Genomic DNA, 14302 nt, shown 5'->3' with positions numbered 1-14302 from the left:
GTCCAGTGGTGCAATCTTGACTCACTGCAACCTCTGCCTCCCAGGTTCAAGTGATTCTCCTGCCTCAGCCTACTGAGTAGCTGGGATTAGAGGCACCCACCATCATGCCTGGCTAATTTTTGTATTTTTAGTAGAGACTGGTTTCACCATGTTGGCCAGGGTGATCTCAAACTCTCAACCTCAGGTGACCCACCTGCCTCAGCCTCCCAAGGTGCTGGGATTACAGGTATACGCCCCTACACCTGGCCTCTATTTCATTTCTGATCATCTGTTCAGGCGGATTGACAGACACAAAAATGTAGTGTCTCTATTGCCCTAAGTCTCCAGTGACTACTTTAGCCATGTCCCAGGATCAAGGAATGTACAATTTTGTTTTTGTTTTTTGACACAGGGGCTCGCTCTGTTGTCTAGGCTAGAGTACAGTGGTACAATCATAGCTCACTGCAGCCTCATCCTTCCAGGCTCAAAGGATCCTCCCGTCTCAACCTCCTGGGTAGTTGGAACTACAAACGTAACACTATCACACAGCTAATTTTTATACATTTTTTTGTAGCGATGCGGCCTCGCCATGTTGCCCAGGTTGGTCTTGAACTCCTGGCTTCAAGCGATCCTCCCACCTTGGCCTCCCAAAGTGCCAGCATTACAGGTATAAGCCACTGTACCTGGCCCAGGGTTCTGTTGTAAGCACATCCTTCTTGTGGTGTGTCCTTTCTTCACTTGCAGGCCTGCTGTTTCTTGTTCCTGTGTAATCTGTCACTTTGTGGCACTTCCTTTTCCTCTGCGTTGACAGAGCCTGGCTTGTTCAGCCACTTTTTTGTCCCCTGGCGGTTTGACTTCCTTCCATGTTATTGCTATTATGTGTTACATAGCAATGAACTAGCCAGGACACATTGTTACTTATTCCCCTGGGTTGCTTCCTGGTTCTGTAATCCTCCTTCACTCTTCACATTTCTATTGATTTTTAGCCAAACTCGGGGGTTCACAAACTACGGCCACCCGCCTGTTTTTCTAAATAAAGTTTTATTGGAATGCCTGTTTGTTTACATGTTATCTGGGGCTGCTTCAGCCATGGGGGCAGAACTGAGAAGCTGAATAGCTGAGTGACAGAGACTACATATGGCCCCGGTGAGAGCAGAAAAAGAAACTGTTTTTCCTCTGTTCTCACACTATAGCAATCAACACAGAAGACTTTTTTTTTTTTTTTTTTTGAGACAGAGTCTCACTCTGTCACCCAGGTTAGAGTGCTGTGGTACAATCTCAGCTCACTGCAACCTCCACCTCCCGGGTTCAAGTGATTCTCCCTCTTCAGCTGCCAGAGTAGTTGGGATTATAGGCAGCTGCCATCACGCCCAACTAATTTTTGTATTTTCAGTCGAGACAGAGTTTCACCATGTTGGCCAGGCTGGTCTCAAACTCCTGATCTCAGGTAATCTGCCCATCTCAGCCTCCCAAAGTGCTGAGATTATAGGGGTGAGCCAACTAGGCTGGCCACAGAAGACTTCTATGGCCAAATGTGTGTGGGTTTTTTCCCAAGCACTAAGCAGTGGACACCAGCAGGGCATCCCCCAATTCTACTCTGATGCTATCTACCTGAAGATAGCCTCAGGTCACATGAATTGAGGGCTCAGTCAAGACTGACCCTTCCTTCTCACCAGTCACAAGTCCAGGCCTCCAGAACTTCTGATAGACCCGCTTCAAATTGGAGTTCCCATGACCTGCTTTTTGGGTTTAATTAATTTGCCAGAGCAGCTCACAGAACTCAGGGAAACTTACTGATGTCTACCAGTTTAAGACAAGGCTCTTTTAAAGGATACAGTTAAATGGCCAGATGAGATGCACATGGTGAGGTCTGGAAGGGTCCTGAGCCAGTCCCCATAGGGTTGGGGCATGCCACCCTCCCAGAACGTCGATGAGTTCTGGTTCACCTTTCTATTAACCTCCATGTGTTCAGCTATCTGGAAGCTCTCTGAGTTTTTTTTTTTTTTTTTTTTTTTTGAGACAGGATCTCACTCTGTTACCCAGGCTGGAGTGCATTGCACTTGGCTCACTGCAACCTCCGCCTCAAGAGTTCAGGCAGTTCCTGCCTCAGCCTCCTGAGTGAGCTGAGATTACAGGCCTGTGCCACCACATGCAGCTAATTTTTGCATTTTCAGTCGAGAAAGGGCTTCCCCATGTTGGTCAGGCTGGTCTCGAACTCCTGACCTCAAGTGATCCACCCACCTCAGCCTCCCAAAATGTTGGGATTATGGGCATGAGCCACCAGGCCTGGCCCTCTTGAGCCTTTGATGGGGACTTTGTTGGGTAGGCATGACTGAGGGTAGAAATGTGATTGAATGAAAAGGGGATGGTCTAACACTAATAGGCTGAGCGGAGAACCCCAGTGAGGCTGTCTGTTCAGAGTCTTCTCCACTTCTCTGTGCTGTATTCCTTCCTTTAGCGTATTGGGCGGGACCTTTCCGAAATGAGGGTTCTCAAGACCCACAATCAGAAAAGCAGGGGTGCTCATCAAAGCTTCTCCAAGGAGGTAACATCTGAGCTTTATTTGAAAAAATTCTTCAATCACGGAAAAGAGGTCTCCAGAAACATTAAGAAAAAAAACAAAAGTAATTGTAGGACAACTCATGGTTTTTAAACTATGCCTTTGTTTTCCTAAGCATGCATGTAGGTATGCAGGTATACATCTGGACGCCAGCCAATTGCTGGACATGGTGGCTCACATCTGGAATCCCAGCACTTTGGGAGGCCAAGGCAAGAAGACAGCTGGCGCCCAGGAGTTTAAGACCAGTCTAGGCAACATGGCAAAACCCCATCTCTACAAAAATTATAAAAATTACCTGAGCATGGTGGCGTAGGCTTGTAGTACCAGCTACTTAGGAGGCTGAGGTGGGAGGATCGCATGAGCCCAGGAGGTTGAGGCTGAGATGAGCAACAATTGCACCACCATACTCCAGCCTAGGTGACAGAGTGAGACTCTATCTCAAAAAAATAAAAAATTTAGACATCAGCCAAACTGCTGACATGAAAGTAGAGGTTTACACTTATTTTCCAGCAAGCAGATATTCACGTTACTTTTATAATAGATTTTTCAGCTGTGTCTGTGAACAAAAGCTATTTAGAGCACATATGCAAAAAAGTTGGATCGGCAGAAGCAGCTTAGGGGTCAAGAGCATCTTCTCTGGGGTAAAAATGCCCCCGGCTGGCTCAGTTGCTGGCTTTGTGACCTCAGGCAAGCTATGGCTTCAGTTTGTCTACAGTAGCTGTTCCATTTGGATTTGTACCTAGAGGGAGGAGGCTAGGGGTGCTGCTGAACACCCTGCAATGAGCAGGACGGCTCCCCCACTTGTCAAGAGCAATGTGGAGAAGCCCTGTTCTAGAACAAGGGGCAATGTCGGCCTCAAAGAGCTGAGAACTCACATTGTGTAATGCACTTAGCACGGGCCCTGGCACATAGCAAGTGCTTAACAAATAGAAACTATTTTTATTACTGGACCTCCCCAAAAATTAAAAAAAGATGTTGAGAGTGTGGAGGAAGTGGTGGTGCCAGGAAGCAATTCTGCTGAATCCCAACTCCAGCAGCTGGCTGGAAGGATCTCTAACCTTCTCCATAGCAACAATGGACTTCACGGGGTGTTTACCTGCCAAAGGGATGGCCTATACCAAGCTCCCCAATTCCTCCTGTTCAGTTTTTCTGATTTGAATCTCATCTCCTGCCAGTAGTTTAGGGACATTCCCACTCGATCACTTGGTCTCTTATACATATTCAGCTGCGTTTCTCTTGGACATTCCCGGTGTTCAGAAAAAAACACAAACTTCTCTGGTGGGAAAACCAAAACCCGGACCCCATCTCAGCCCCCAGCCCCCAGCCTCGCATGCTTCCTGTAGCCCTGACCTCTTTCTACCCCTTTCCAGGAAATCCAAGAGACGTCCACACTCTGCTGCTATCTCCTCCTTCTACCACATTGGGTCAGCAAAACGGGTCCTGCCACATTTCCAACACCTGCCCATTGCCAAGTCACTGTTTCTCCCTCCCTCTTCCTCTTGTGTCGCTTGTCTGCTGCCTTCAGCGCTGCTGACCACTCTCCCTCTGGGCCTGCTCGGCCTCCCACCCTCCTGCCTGCTCACTCGTCCTCCTTTTCTCAACCTGCAGAGGCTGGGCCAAGGTCGCTGCCTTCTCTCACTCTGTGCTTTTTGTTCTCAATCCCCCAGCAACCTCCTCCACCCTGAGACTCCCCAGTCTACCATGGCCCCCACCCTGCCATCTCTGCCAAGTTGTCTCAAAACTCCCTGAACTCAGCAGTCACAATTGACCTCCTATCTGCCCCACCAATCTGGTCTGACTCCAGTGCCCCCGTCTCAGGGAATGGCCCTGTCATCAGTGCAAGTGCACAGCCCTACCTGCTGAAAACTCTCAAATCCATTGCTCTAAGGATGAAATACAAATTCCTCACCCTGTCCTGCAAAGCCCTGCACTGCACGGCCCACGCCCACCTCCCCAGCCCGGCCGTCCCTGTGCACCCCCTGCCCTCCACTCCAGCCACACTGGCTTCCTCCCTGCCCTGCAGCTGTGCACCCATGTTCCTTGTCTCCCCTAGCTCACTCGCTCCCACCTTCCCTACATTCCCACCGGATGCCCGCCCTACTATGCACTCATCACCCACAGCTTCCTCTTCTGGAGCATGTATTGAGGATACAATTTTAGTCATAACTGCCAGTGAACCATAAGCTTAACGAGATCACTGATCCTTATTTTCTCTATTATTGTCCCCAGCATCTGACACTATTAATATGTTTATTAATGTTTGTGAGTGGCAAACATTCAACACATAGAAGTCATGATAATAATCTCTGAGCAGAATCAGGCAGATAAACCCTAGACTGATCCCAGAGAACCTTCTGGAATCAAACTCAATCAACCCTCACCATCCCCTTCACCCCCAAGTCCCCTTACTCAAGTGTCTTATTCAACTTTATTGGTACCACCTGGGTGATTCCTGAAAGAAAACCAGTGTGGGTGTTCCCTGGCAGCACCGTGGGCGCAGCGCCTCTATTACACTGTGTAGTTATTCACTCAGTCCATCCACCTGCAACACGGCTCAGGCAGTATTTACCCCAGCAAGACCCAGAGCTCAGCTGAGCTGCCTGAAGTTGAACTCCTGTAGGAAAGGAAAGGAAAAAAGGAAAGACCCCACCCAAGGAGCCCACCTGTCCTAGACAAACAGAAACAACCACCAAGGTTTGGTTCTTGAATATGTATTTTTTACTGAAAAAATCATTCATAAATTAACATACAAAAATGTACAAACACATGAGTAAATAATGTAATGACAAAGGACTATTTTTTGTGAAAAGTGTTTTTTAAAACATCTTTAGATTTCAGTGCAAAAATGTACCCCTGGCACCTCTTAAAACATAAGAGCAAGCTCAAAAACACGTAGTGATGGAAATAAGCTAGCTACGCTCAATGCTATTGTCAATGGTGGTGGATACAATCAATCCATGTGGCTGCTGCTCAGCTATTAATGTCTGTGGTAGAGGATCTCTTGACAAGAGGACCTATTATGTCAAAATGAGTATTCTTGTAAGTACTCCCTTTCCCCCAAAAACAGCATGAACAGGGACACCTTTCCCTGCACACAGCAATCAAAGACAAGGTTAATTTAAGGGGCCACCCATCAGTAGCGATGAAGAATTTCAGCTGTCAACATATGCACAAGGTCACACTTGGTTCCTGTTTTTTTTAACATGACAATTCCACGCTATTAACGGCACACGGGCCTGGCTATACGTTTTTAACTATGACATTTCCCATATAATATTCAAGACCTGGTAGATGCATGACAGTTACATTCAGAGATTCCATACTCATCAGACAGACTTGGACGTGACCGCAAGGGTATCGAAGTGACCCCACTTTAAGCAGTGAAAAGAGACCTTTCCTTTTGTTCTCTTATAAGCATTTCAAAAGTCAGGTGTTAGTCTTTTGCCAACAGTGTGTGCTTGATGGCAATTATGGTAATGTAGAGCTTCAAACAACACTGCCGCCTATAATTCAGAATCAGTCTGTACTGGCAAATCCTTCCAAATGACATCACAGTGTTGTCACAATGAAAGCAACTCACAGCCTTCTGTGAGGAAAAGGGAGAGGAGAATGAGAAGGGGAGAAAAGCGGCAGGGACAAAGGCCCGGTGGGGGTGGGGTTGCATGGTGGAGGGCGAAATGGGGTCGGGGTCCTTTATTGCTATATGCACCATAAAACAAAGGAAAACCAAATGAACCTCTGGGTGTAATGTTTCCTTGTGAAGGTATTTTAAAGCATGAAATGCTTAAAAGTTTTAAAAAACATATGCTATAGCTTACCAGCATTTTCAAGGGCAGGAGCCTGCTCTCTCATACGAGCCGATAAGAGCTTTGCAATGCAATTTATTTTCTAAATACCACTCTATTCTTCAAAAGAAAACACAAACATAAAAACAAGGCCTGGCCAATCACTCCCACAGTTTGCGGGGATCATATGTCCACAGAACCATCACATGCAACGAAAAAAGCCCTAACCCACACGTATATACACACACACACCCCCCCCACACACACCCATGTAAACCATGAAAATCAAGGAAGTTGAAGGCAAACAAGGCAATTAAAAAAAATACGAAGTACTCTTCAGAAAGTACTCCTCATCACAATATATAAATATGCTGTATGGAAAAGAAAGGAGGGGAGGGACTGGCGTTTTCCAGATTTCTGCAGAAGCGGATGGGGACTACAAATTGAGGGCTTTGGTTCGGGGGAAAAAACAAAGAGGCACAAATTCAAATACAATTTAGAATATGACTTCAAGGCTGGGCATGATGGCCCACACCTGCCCATAATCCCAGTACTTTGGAAGTCAAGGTGGGTGGATTGCTTGAGTTCAGGAGTTTGAGAGGAGCCTGGGCAACATGGCGAAACCCCATCTCTACTAAAAATACAAAACATTAGCCAGGCATGGTGGTCTGCACCTGTAGTCCCAGCTACATGGAAGGCTGAGGTGGGAAAAGGCTTGAGCCTGGGAGATGGAGGCTGCAGTGAGCTGTGATGGTGCCGATGTACTCCAGCCCAGGTGACAGACACAGCCAGACCCTGTCTTTAAAAAAAAAAAAAAAAAAAAGAATATGACTTCAAAATGCAGGTGGGGGTGTAAGCAGCGCACCTGGGCTCTTGCCATCTGGAGCTTTGTTAGTCTAATTTCAAAGCTTCAATCCGGTCTTTCCTGGATCCCAGCTGCCCCACAGCACACAAGTGTCACCGGCTCCCTGGCTCAATTCTTTCCTACTCCAGTGCTCCTTGGTTCTGTGTATCAGTTACTAATGTTGACAAAGAATCTTTCCAGAAACCAAAAAGGGAAACAGAGGAATCACTGAAGCCAGCTGGTAATGTAGGCACATTGTTCAGAAACTGTGGCCAAGTTTCCACAGAGAAAAGAAGGGGGGGAGGGGTTCCCATACAACCCCCCTCCCAAACCACATGCTGATAAAAGGACAAAACATGAAGTGGGGAGAGCCAGGGATGTGTGCGCAGCGAGCCGCGGAGGGCCTGCTTTGGGCGGGAAGCAGCCTGCTCTCCGCTTAGCGGAGAGTGGGATGAGCGCATACGTGGCCAACAGGGAAGAGTGAGTCCACAGCAGAAGTCAAGGACAAGACTCGTGGGGAGAAAGAAAGGGGCAGAAGCCAGCTCCCGGCAATAAAGGTCGGGTTATTTTGTTCTTTTGTGACATGCCCTATATCCACTCCCTTCCCGAGGCAACAGCCATTCGGGAGATGATATCCTTCAACAGCATTTTAACTGAGTTCCTGCACTTGCCAACCAAATAAATGGTCTAATATATAAATCCTGGGTTTGAACTGGAGCCAGCTAGAAATTAAATTTTAAAAAGGCATTTTACATGGCTTATTTACAATTATACTTCTTCAAGAAGTGATTGTTATATATTTATGTCTATTTATCTTTCCCAAATACCCTCCCCTCCACCCTCTATCCCCACCCAAAGGTAATTTTTTTAAAAAAATGAAACCAAAGAGAACACCAGAGATATAGAAGAATGGTGTGGAGTTTCATTTGCTCTTCCTAAAACGCAGCTGCCCTGTGCTGGGTTTGCCTCTGCTCTGAAGGCCAAGAGGCTGCAAGGTCACATGTAGGGACAGGCTCCACGGCAGGACCACGGCAGATCACAGTTCATCACGGGTTCTGGAGACTGTGGCTAAGACAGGATGTGGGGTAGGAGACGGGGAGAGAGCAGCGGGACAGACGTCTGTCTTGTGAAAACAGAAAGCCAGTGCTGACGAAGGATGTCCCCAAGCTCACTCCCTCGGTCCCAGCAGCTGATCCAGTGAAGGCGTTTGTGCGTGTGCGGTCACATTTCCCCCCAAACCCTGTGATCCTTCATGAGACACTGTATTTCTGTTCTCTTGCTGTGTAGACCCCCCCCCCACAAAAAAAATCTCATCAGACTGCTTTCTTGGTGGCGGTGGGTAAAGCCAACATACATTCTCTCCTCTCAGTACTCGTTCACCTGAGCCAGCTCGGGTGTCAGGTTGACAGTTATGTTTTTATACAAGGCGTCATATGTGATGTTTGCAAAGTAGTTCAGGTTGTTGAGGCCATCCAGCCCTTGCCGTTCTTTTGACTTCCTCAGCAGGGCATACCTGTTTAGGGTCGGAACAGAGAAGAGGTGGCTCTGTGTGAGGATCCACACCTCTGCACTCAGACGATGCAGCCAATGGCAGCACTTCCGTAGCACGAGGCGGGCGCACAGCTACTCTGCTATGCCAGGCTGAGTGCAGTTATTAGAATCACCTCCTGTGTTTAATGCCAGGTGCTTTACTTATTTCATTTAATGCCCACCCAGCCCCTGCTAGCAAATGAGGAAAGGCTTAGTCATGTTGGGTAACTTGGCCAAGGTCAGAGAGTGGGGAAGTGGAAGGGAAAAGATTAAAAATACAACAGATGAGAAAGTTCATACTCTGTATTCAGTGCCATTTTACTCCCACGAAAACGGAATTTCAGCAATTAGAATTGGTTGTCTGGAGCACAGTCTTTCCCACAATTTAGAAAAGACCAAAAAAAAAAGGTAACACAGCAACTGCAACCACACAGACAGAAGCTCAGCACACCCATTCAGAATGGGAGCCTGCAAAAAGGGGCCAGCTGCTCTGTCACCTCAGGGACTTTCATCCAAGCTGTTTCTTCTCAAACTCCCCAAAGGCTACTGAGGAGACCACAATGCTGAAGACATAGAATGAGAGATTTCCTTAAAATAATCTTACTACTGACATTTTCACCAATGGTCTGATCCCCCTACTGGTCTGCCTCAGAGTTAAAATACATGCAACAACTGTCAAACAGCTGTCAGAACAGAGCCTTGGAGAGGGGAAGAGGAGGAGGGGCTGTAATATGCTCTAACACATCTGGACATGAAAGTATAGGGGATACTTTCAAGAGACATAAATAAATTGCACCAACCTTCCAAGAAACTGGACTTCTCCTCGATGGTGATGAGGAATGGACTTGTACTTTCCTGTGTCACCCTCTGGCCGGCTCACAGAATAGCCTGCATTCTGGACTCTGTCCAAGACCAAGACAACGGGCTTTTAGATACAATGGTAATAGTCCAGGAGTGACCAAAGCCTACAAGCCATGTTACAAGCTTACCCTGGAAATCACACACAGCAAAAGCTTTCTCGCTCACTCAAATGACTCACTGTGTCATTTGAAGTTAAGGGGGGGGAGAAAAGAAAAAGAAAACAAACTGAGTTAAAACTCAATTTTAACTGAATTAAAGTTTTCATGTGAACAGAAAAAACAGGCTGGGCTCAGTGGCTCATGCCTGTAATCCCAGCACTTTGGGAGGCTGAGGCGGGTGCATCACTTGAGATCAGAAGTTCGAGATCAGCCTGGCCAACATGGTGAAACCCCATCTCTACTAAAAATACAATTAGCCGGGCATGGTGGCACAGGCCTGTAATCCCAGCTACTCAGGAGTCTGAGACAGGAGAATCACTGGAACCCGGGAGGTGAAGGTTGCAGTGAGTAAAGATTTCACCACCACAAGATTGAGCCTGCGCGACAAGAAAAAAATCCATCTTAAAAAAAAAAAAAAAAGGAAAAAAGAACAGAAAGAAATGGCTACTTCTTGGGAATAAAATAGAATCAAATTGGGGATTAACACTTAGACACCTGTATCATCTGAATTTTTTTTTTCTTAAGAGACAGGGTCCATTGCGTGTTGCCCAGGCTGGAGTGCAGTGGGGCCATCACGGTGCAGTGCAGCCTCGACCTCCCAGGCTCAAGTAATCCTCCCATCCCAACTGGGCCTCCTGAGTAGCTGGGACTACAGGCATGTGCCACCACAACTGGCTATTTTATTTTTTGTAGAGACGAGGTCTCACTGTTGCCCAGGCTGGTTTTGAATTCCTGGGCTCAAGTGATCCTCAAGCCTCAGCCTTGCAAAGAGCTGGGATTACAGGTGTGAGCCATGGTACCCAGTCTATCATTTGAATTTTTATCAGCAAAACATTACTTGTAATTAACAACGAACACATACTTTTCAAAAACCAAGCTACAAAGTAAACAGATGCCAGGTGGAAGTTCTTTTGCCTTTGTTCCTTATTAGGTTACTATTTACTTACTCCATAAAAATATTAGTTTATTCCAGTCACACACAGGATTGTTCACACAAATTTGTACAACACAAGCCTTATGTGATGACACAGCTAAGTCTATGTAGACATATCACTAATATTCTACTCTTCAGTTTAGAGTGGTTCCAATGAAGTGGGTATTTAGTACACAGAATGTTGGTAAAGTGGAAAGTTTTGTTAGAACCTTATGACAGGAGGGCCACTTAGTTATAATATTCTTTAAGAGCCTTATTTGCATCCATTAAAGGACAGAACTTTAAAAAAGGAGCCTTAATGGCTATATTCGCTTACAGGAATTTAGCAAAAGAATACTATATCACAGTCTAACCAGTGAGAAATGGAAAAGATTCTAATATATAACAGGAAATAGTTACATAAAGTGCATCTATATAATGGAATTAAATGGAGCCACTTAAGATCCTGTTTACAGAGTATTTAATATTGATGTAATTAAAGCATCTACTGAGAGCTTATCACACGTCAGATACGCCAGAGCTCCATACACATTACATCATTTGATCTTCACAATCTTGAGATCTGTGATTTTAAAAACTGATGCACAGAGATTTTAATTACTGTTCACCTGCCACTTTTTAAACACAAAATAAACTCAATGAAATGGTAACATGTTACTTCTTGTTGAGGGTAATTTATTTTATTTCTATACTGATCTGTATTTTACAATGAGCATATTCTTTATTATAAGAAAAAACTGCCAAATTATATTTTAAGTTTATTTTTCCATGTGAAAGGAGAAAAAAGAAAATAGCTGTTTTGGTGGGATATACAGTTTGTTTTTTAAGATATTAAGATATTTTTAAATTAAGATTTTTTTAAAAACACTTGCAATTTGCGTGTGTGTGTGTGTGTGTGTGTGTGTGTGTGTGTGTGTGTGTGTATTTTTTAAGACAGGTCTTAATCTGTCGCCCAAGCTAGAGTGCAGTGGCATAATCACAGTTCACTGTGGCCTCAAACTCTTAGGCTCAAATGATCCTCCCACCTCGGCCTCCCAAAGTGCTGGAATTACAAGTGTGAGCCACGACATCTGGTCAATTTCTTTTTTTTTTTTTTCCCTTAACTTTTTAAACTATAGCTACTAGAACATTTTAAATTACACACATGGTTTGCGTCATATTTCTATCTGATAGCATCGGCCTGCAGTTTAAGGTAGCATTTCTAGAAGACACCAAAAACAGCGTTTTGGTACCTGTTCCAGAGGTCGTCATCTTCTCCACCCCAGCCCCAGAAAGCATTAGGAAAGCCGTTGATTTTCCGAAACTGTTCCACTGTTAAGCCACTCACTCCGCCAAAAAACTCAGTATAAGGAAGCCTAGGAGGAGATGTGGGAAATCAATCATCTGTGTGTTACAGGGTAATTGTTTCCCCTAGAACATTATTCATTTGAGGACTAAAAACAGTGCTCTCTGTGCTCCTGACCTGAACTATTATATGAACTTGCTTCCTCATGCTGACATGTATCAATTAAAGTAGCAAAATGAATTTTTGCAAACTAATTTTTAATAGCTTGAGTGAGCTAGTGTTGACACACCCATACACAATTCACCCGTTTAGAGTATATCATTCAATGGTTTTGGTTTATACACTGAATTGTGCAACCAGGACCACAATCTATTTTAACGTGTTTCATCACTGCCCCCTGCAAAGCCTTGCACCCATTAGCAATCACTCCCTAATCCTCCTATGTTCTTTAGCCCTTTATAACCATTTAGTGACTTTCTGTCTCTATAGATTTGCTTATTCTGGACATTTCAGATAACTGGAATCATGTGATACATGACCTTTTGTGTCTAGCTTCTTAATGTTTTCCAAGTTCATCCATGTTTTGGCACATATCAGTACTTCATTCCTTTCTATTGCCAAATAGTGTTCCAATTATATGGATATATATACTTTGTTTATCCAACCATCTAGGCTGTAGCTTAATGGACATCTAGGCTGTAGCTAATTAGATTCCCTTTTCTTCACATCGCTCATCATCCTTTCAGATTTAACCTCTTTAATTAAGAAGAAAAGATACTTACAGATACATATACTTATCCAATTTGGTTGCAAAATGCCTTGGCATCTGTCCACATCCATAATAGTTGCGATCACTTTCTGGTATGTGATCTACATCATGAAAAATTAAACAGTCCCAATCCAAGTCCTTCATTGCTTCTTGAAAGCCAACGTTGAAAAGCATGGCTCGATTAAAGGGCTGGGTACCAACCTAAAAGAAACAGAGCTTTATTTTTAAAATAATCTTGAAGCAAAATCTTTACTGCCTTTGCTGTAAAGGCAGTAAACTCTTCTTTTGCCTAAAGAAGAGTTGATTAGAACCAACTGGAAAAGATCACTGGGCTAGTATAACCAGGTCCAGCACCACACATCAGCTCACTCACAGTATAGCCCAGAAGTCACTGGACCTCTGGTGGTGCGGGAGCTCACACCTATAATCCCAGCACTTTGGGAGGCTGAGGCGGGTGGATCAGGAGTTTGAGACTAGTCTGGCTAACATGGTGAAACCCCATCTCTACTGAAAATACAAAAACATTAGCTGGGCGTGGTGGCAGATGCCTGTAATCCCAGCTACCGGCGAGGCCGAGGCAGAAGAATTGCTTGAACCCAGGAGGCCGTGGCTGCAGTGAGCCAAGATCACGCCACTGCACTCCAGCCTGGGCAACAGAGAGAAAAAAAAAAAAAAGAAAAAGAAAAAGTCACTGGACCCTGGACCCCATTTTCCTTAAAAATATAAATGGTAGCAAACCCAAGCTTCTCTCTCTCAAGGCTACTGAAGATAGAAATTCAATCTCCTAACAGCCTTTAGAAGAGTACCCCACTCTACAAAGGTAAGAGAGAATATTACCATTTCTGCTTTTTACTGCTTGCCAATCATTCTCTTCAGCATATCAACCAATCTGTAGCTGTTCATAAACCAAATCTACTACAAAGAGTTGTTTTTGGTTTTGTCTTGTTTTATTTTTAAAATCTAAGACAACAGTCACTGAGCATGCCAGGGACTCAAGCCTATAGGGACAAATAATTCAGGCTCATGAAGAGACCAGTTCAAATCAGTTAACAGCCTAACTAGTGTAAATGCTACATTGACTAACCCTTGCCAGTATCAAAATACCCAACTTAGGACAGGCAGATAGACGGTTAACATTTCCCAGATGCCCAGCCTTGCTGAGCAGTGGTGCTCAGCCCTTTATCCTCATTCCAGTATAAGGCAAGCTCCAGGCTGACCACTTAGAGCAAAAGACTCAAAAGTGTGACCACAGGGAGAGGTGAGCATGCAACAGGCCCTCAGGTTGACAATCGGTGTATTCAGGAAAATCTGTCAATCTTTCGTTTATCTATGGATACAGTGCTGCTAGTTCAAGGATCACATACTTCACAATGCCTACAGAAGCCAAGTCAGTAATGTAAGCATGTAAACTAGGCCACCCAAGAGAAAACCAGAGTAGGACAGTTGTGTTCTATCTAAAGCCAAATAAAAAATATGCAGGACCAGATAAAAAAAAGATTTACAGACTAAATTTTCCACCTGCATCTTCTTCAGTTTATGACCTCTATAACTGCTTCAGTACATATACATATATATATGTTTTTTTTTTTTTTTTTTT

At 44.7% G+C, this 14302-nt stretch overlaps 1 protein-coding gene across 4 annotated transcripts in view; it reads right to left on the bottom strand.

The window, feature by feature from the left end:
• Nucleotides 1-5234: 5234 nt before the first annotated feature.
• Nucleotides 5235-14302, bottom strand: part of B4GALT5 (beta-1,4-galactosyltransferase 5) — a 15551-nt gene continuing 6483 nt past the window's right edge. The window contains exons 5-9 of one of the 4 annotated variants that reach the window (XM_017529932.2): nt 12719-12906; nt 11884-12006; nt 9499-9600; nt 8554-8681; nt 5235-6748 (exon numbers count right to left, since the gene is read on the bottom strand). In XM_017529932.2, the coding sequence (XP_017385421.1) occupies nt 6678-6748; nt 8554-8681; nt 9499-9600; nt 11884-12006; nt 12719-12906 (612 nt within the window). In that variant the 3' untranslated portion in view covers nt 5235-6677. The other 3 variants (XM_017529935.2, XM_017529934.2, XM_017529938.2) reach the window with 3 other exon arrangements.

Source organism: Cebus imitator, unplaced genomic scaffold (assembly GCF_001604975.1).
Source record: "Cebus imitator isolate Cc_AM_T3 unplaced genomic scaffold, Cebus_imitator-1.0 Scaffold62, whole genome shotgun sequence".
Lineage (NCBI taxonomy): Eukaryota > Metazoa > Chordata > Mammalia > Primates > Cebidae > Cebus > Cebus imitator.
Note: the sequence above shows the minus strand (reverse complement) of the source record. Positions and strands in the feature narration are given on the sequence as shown.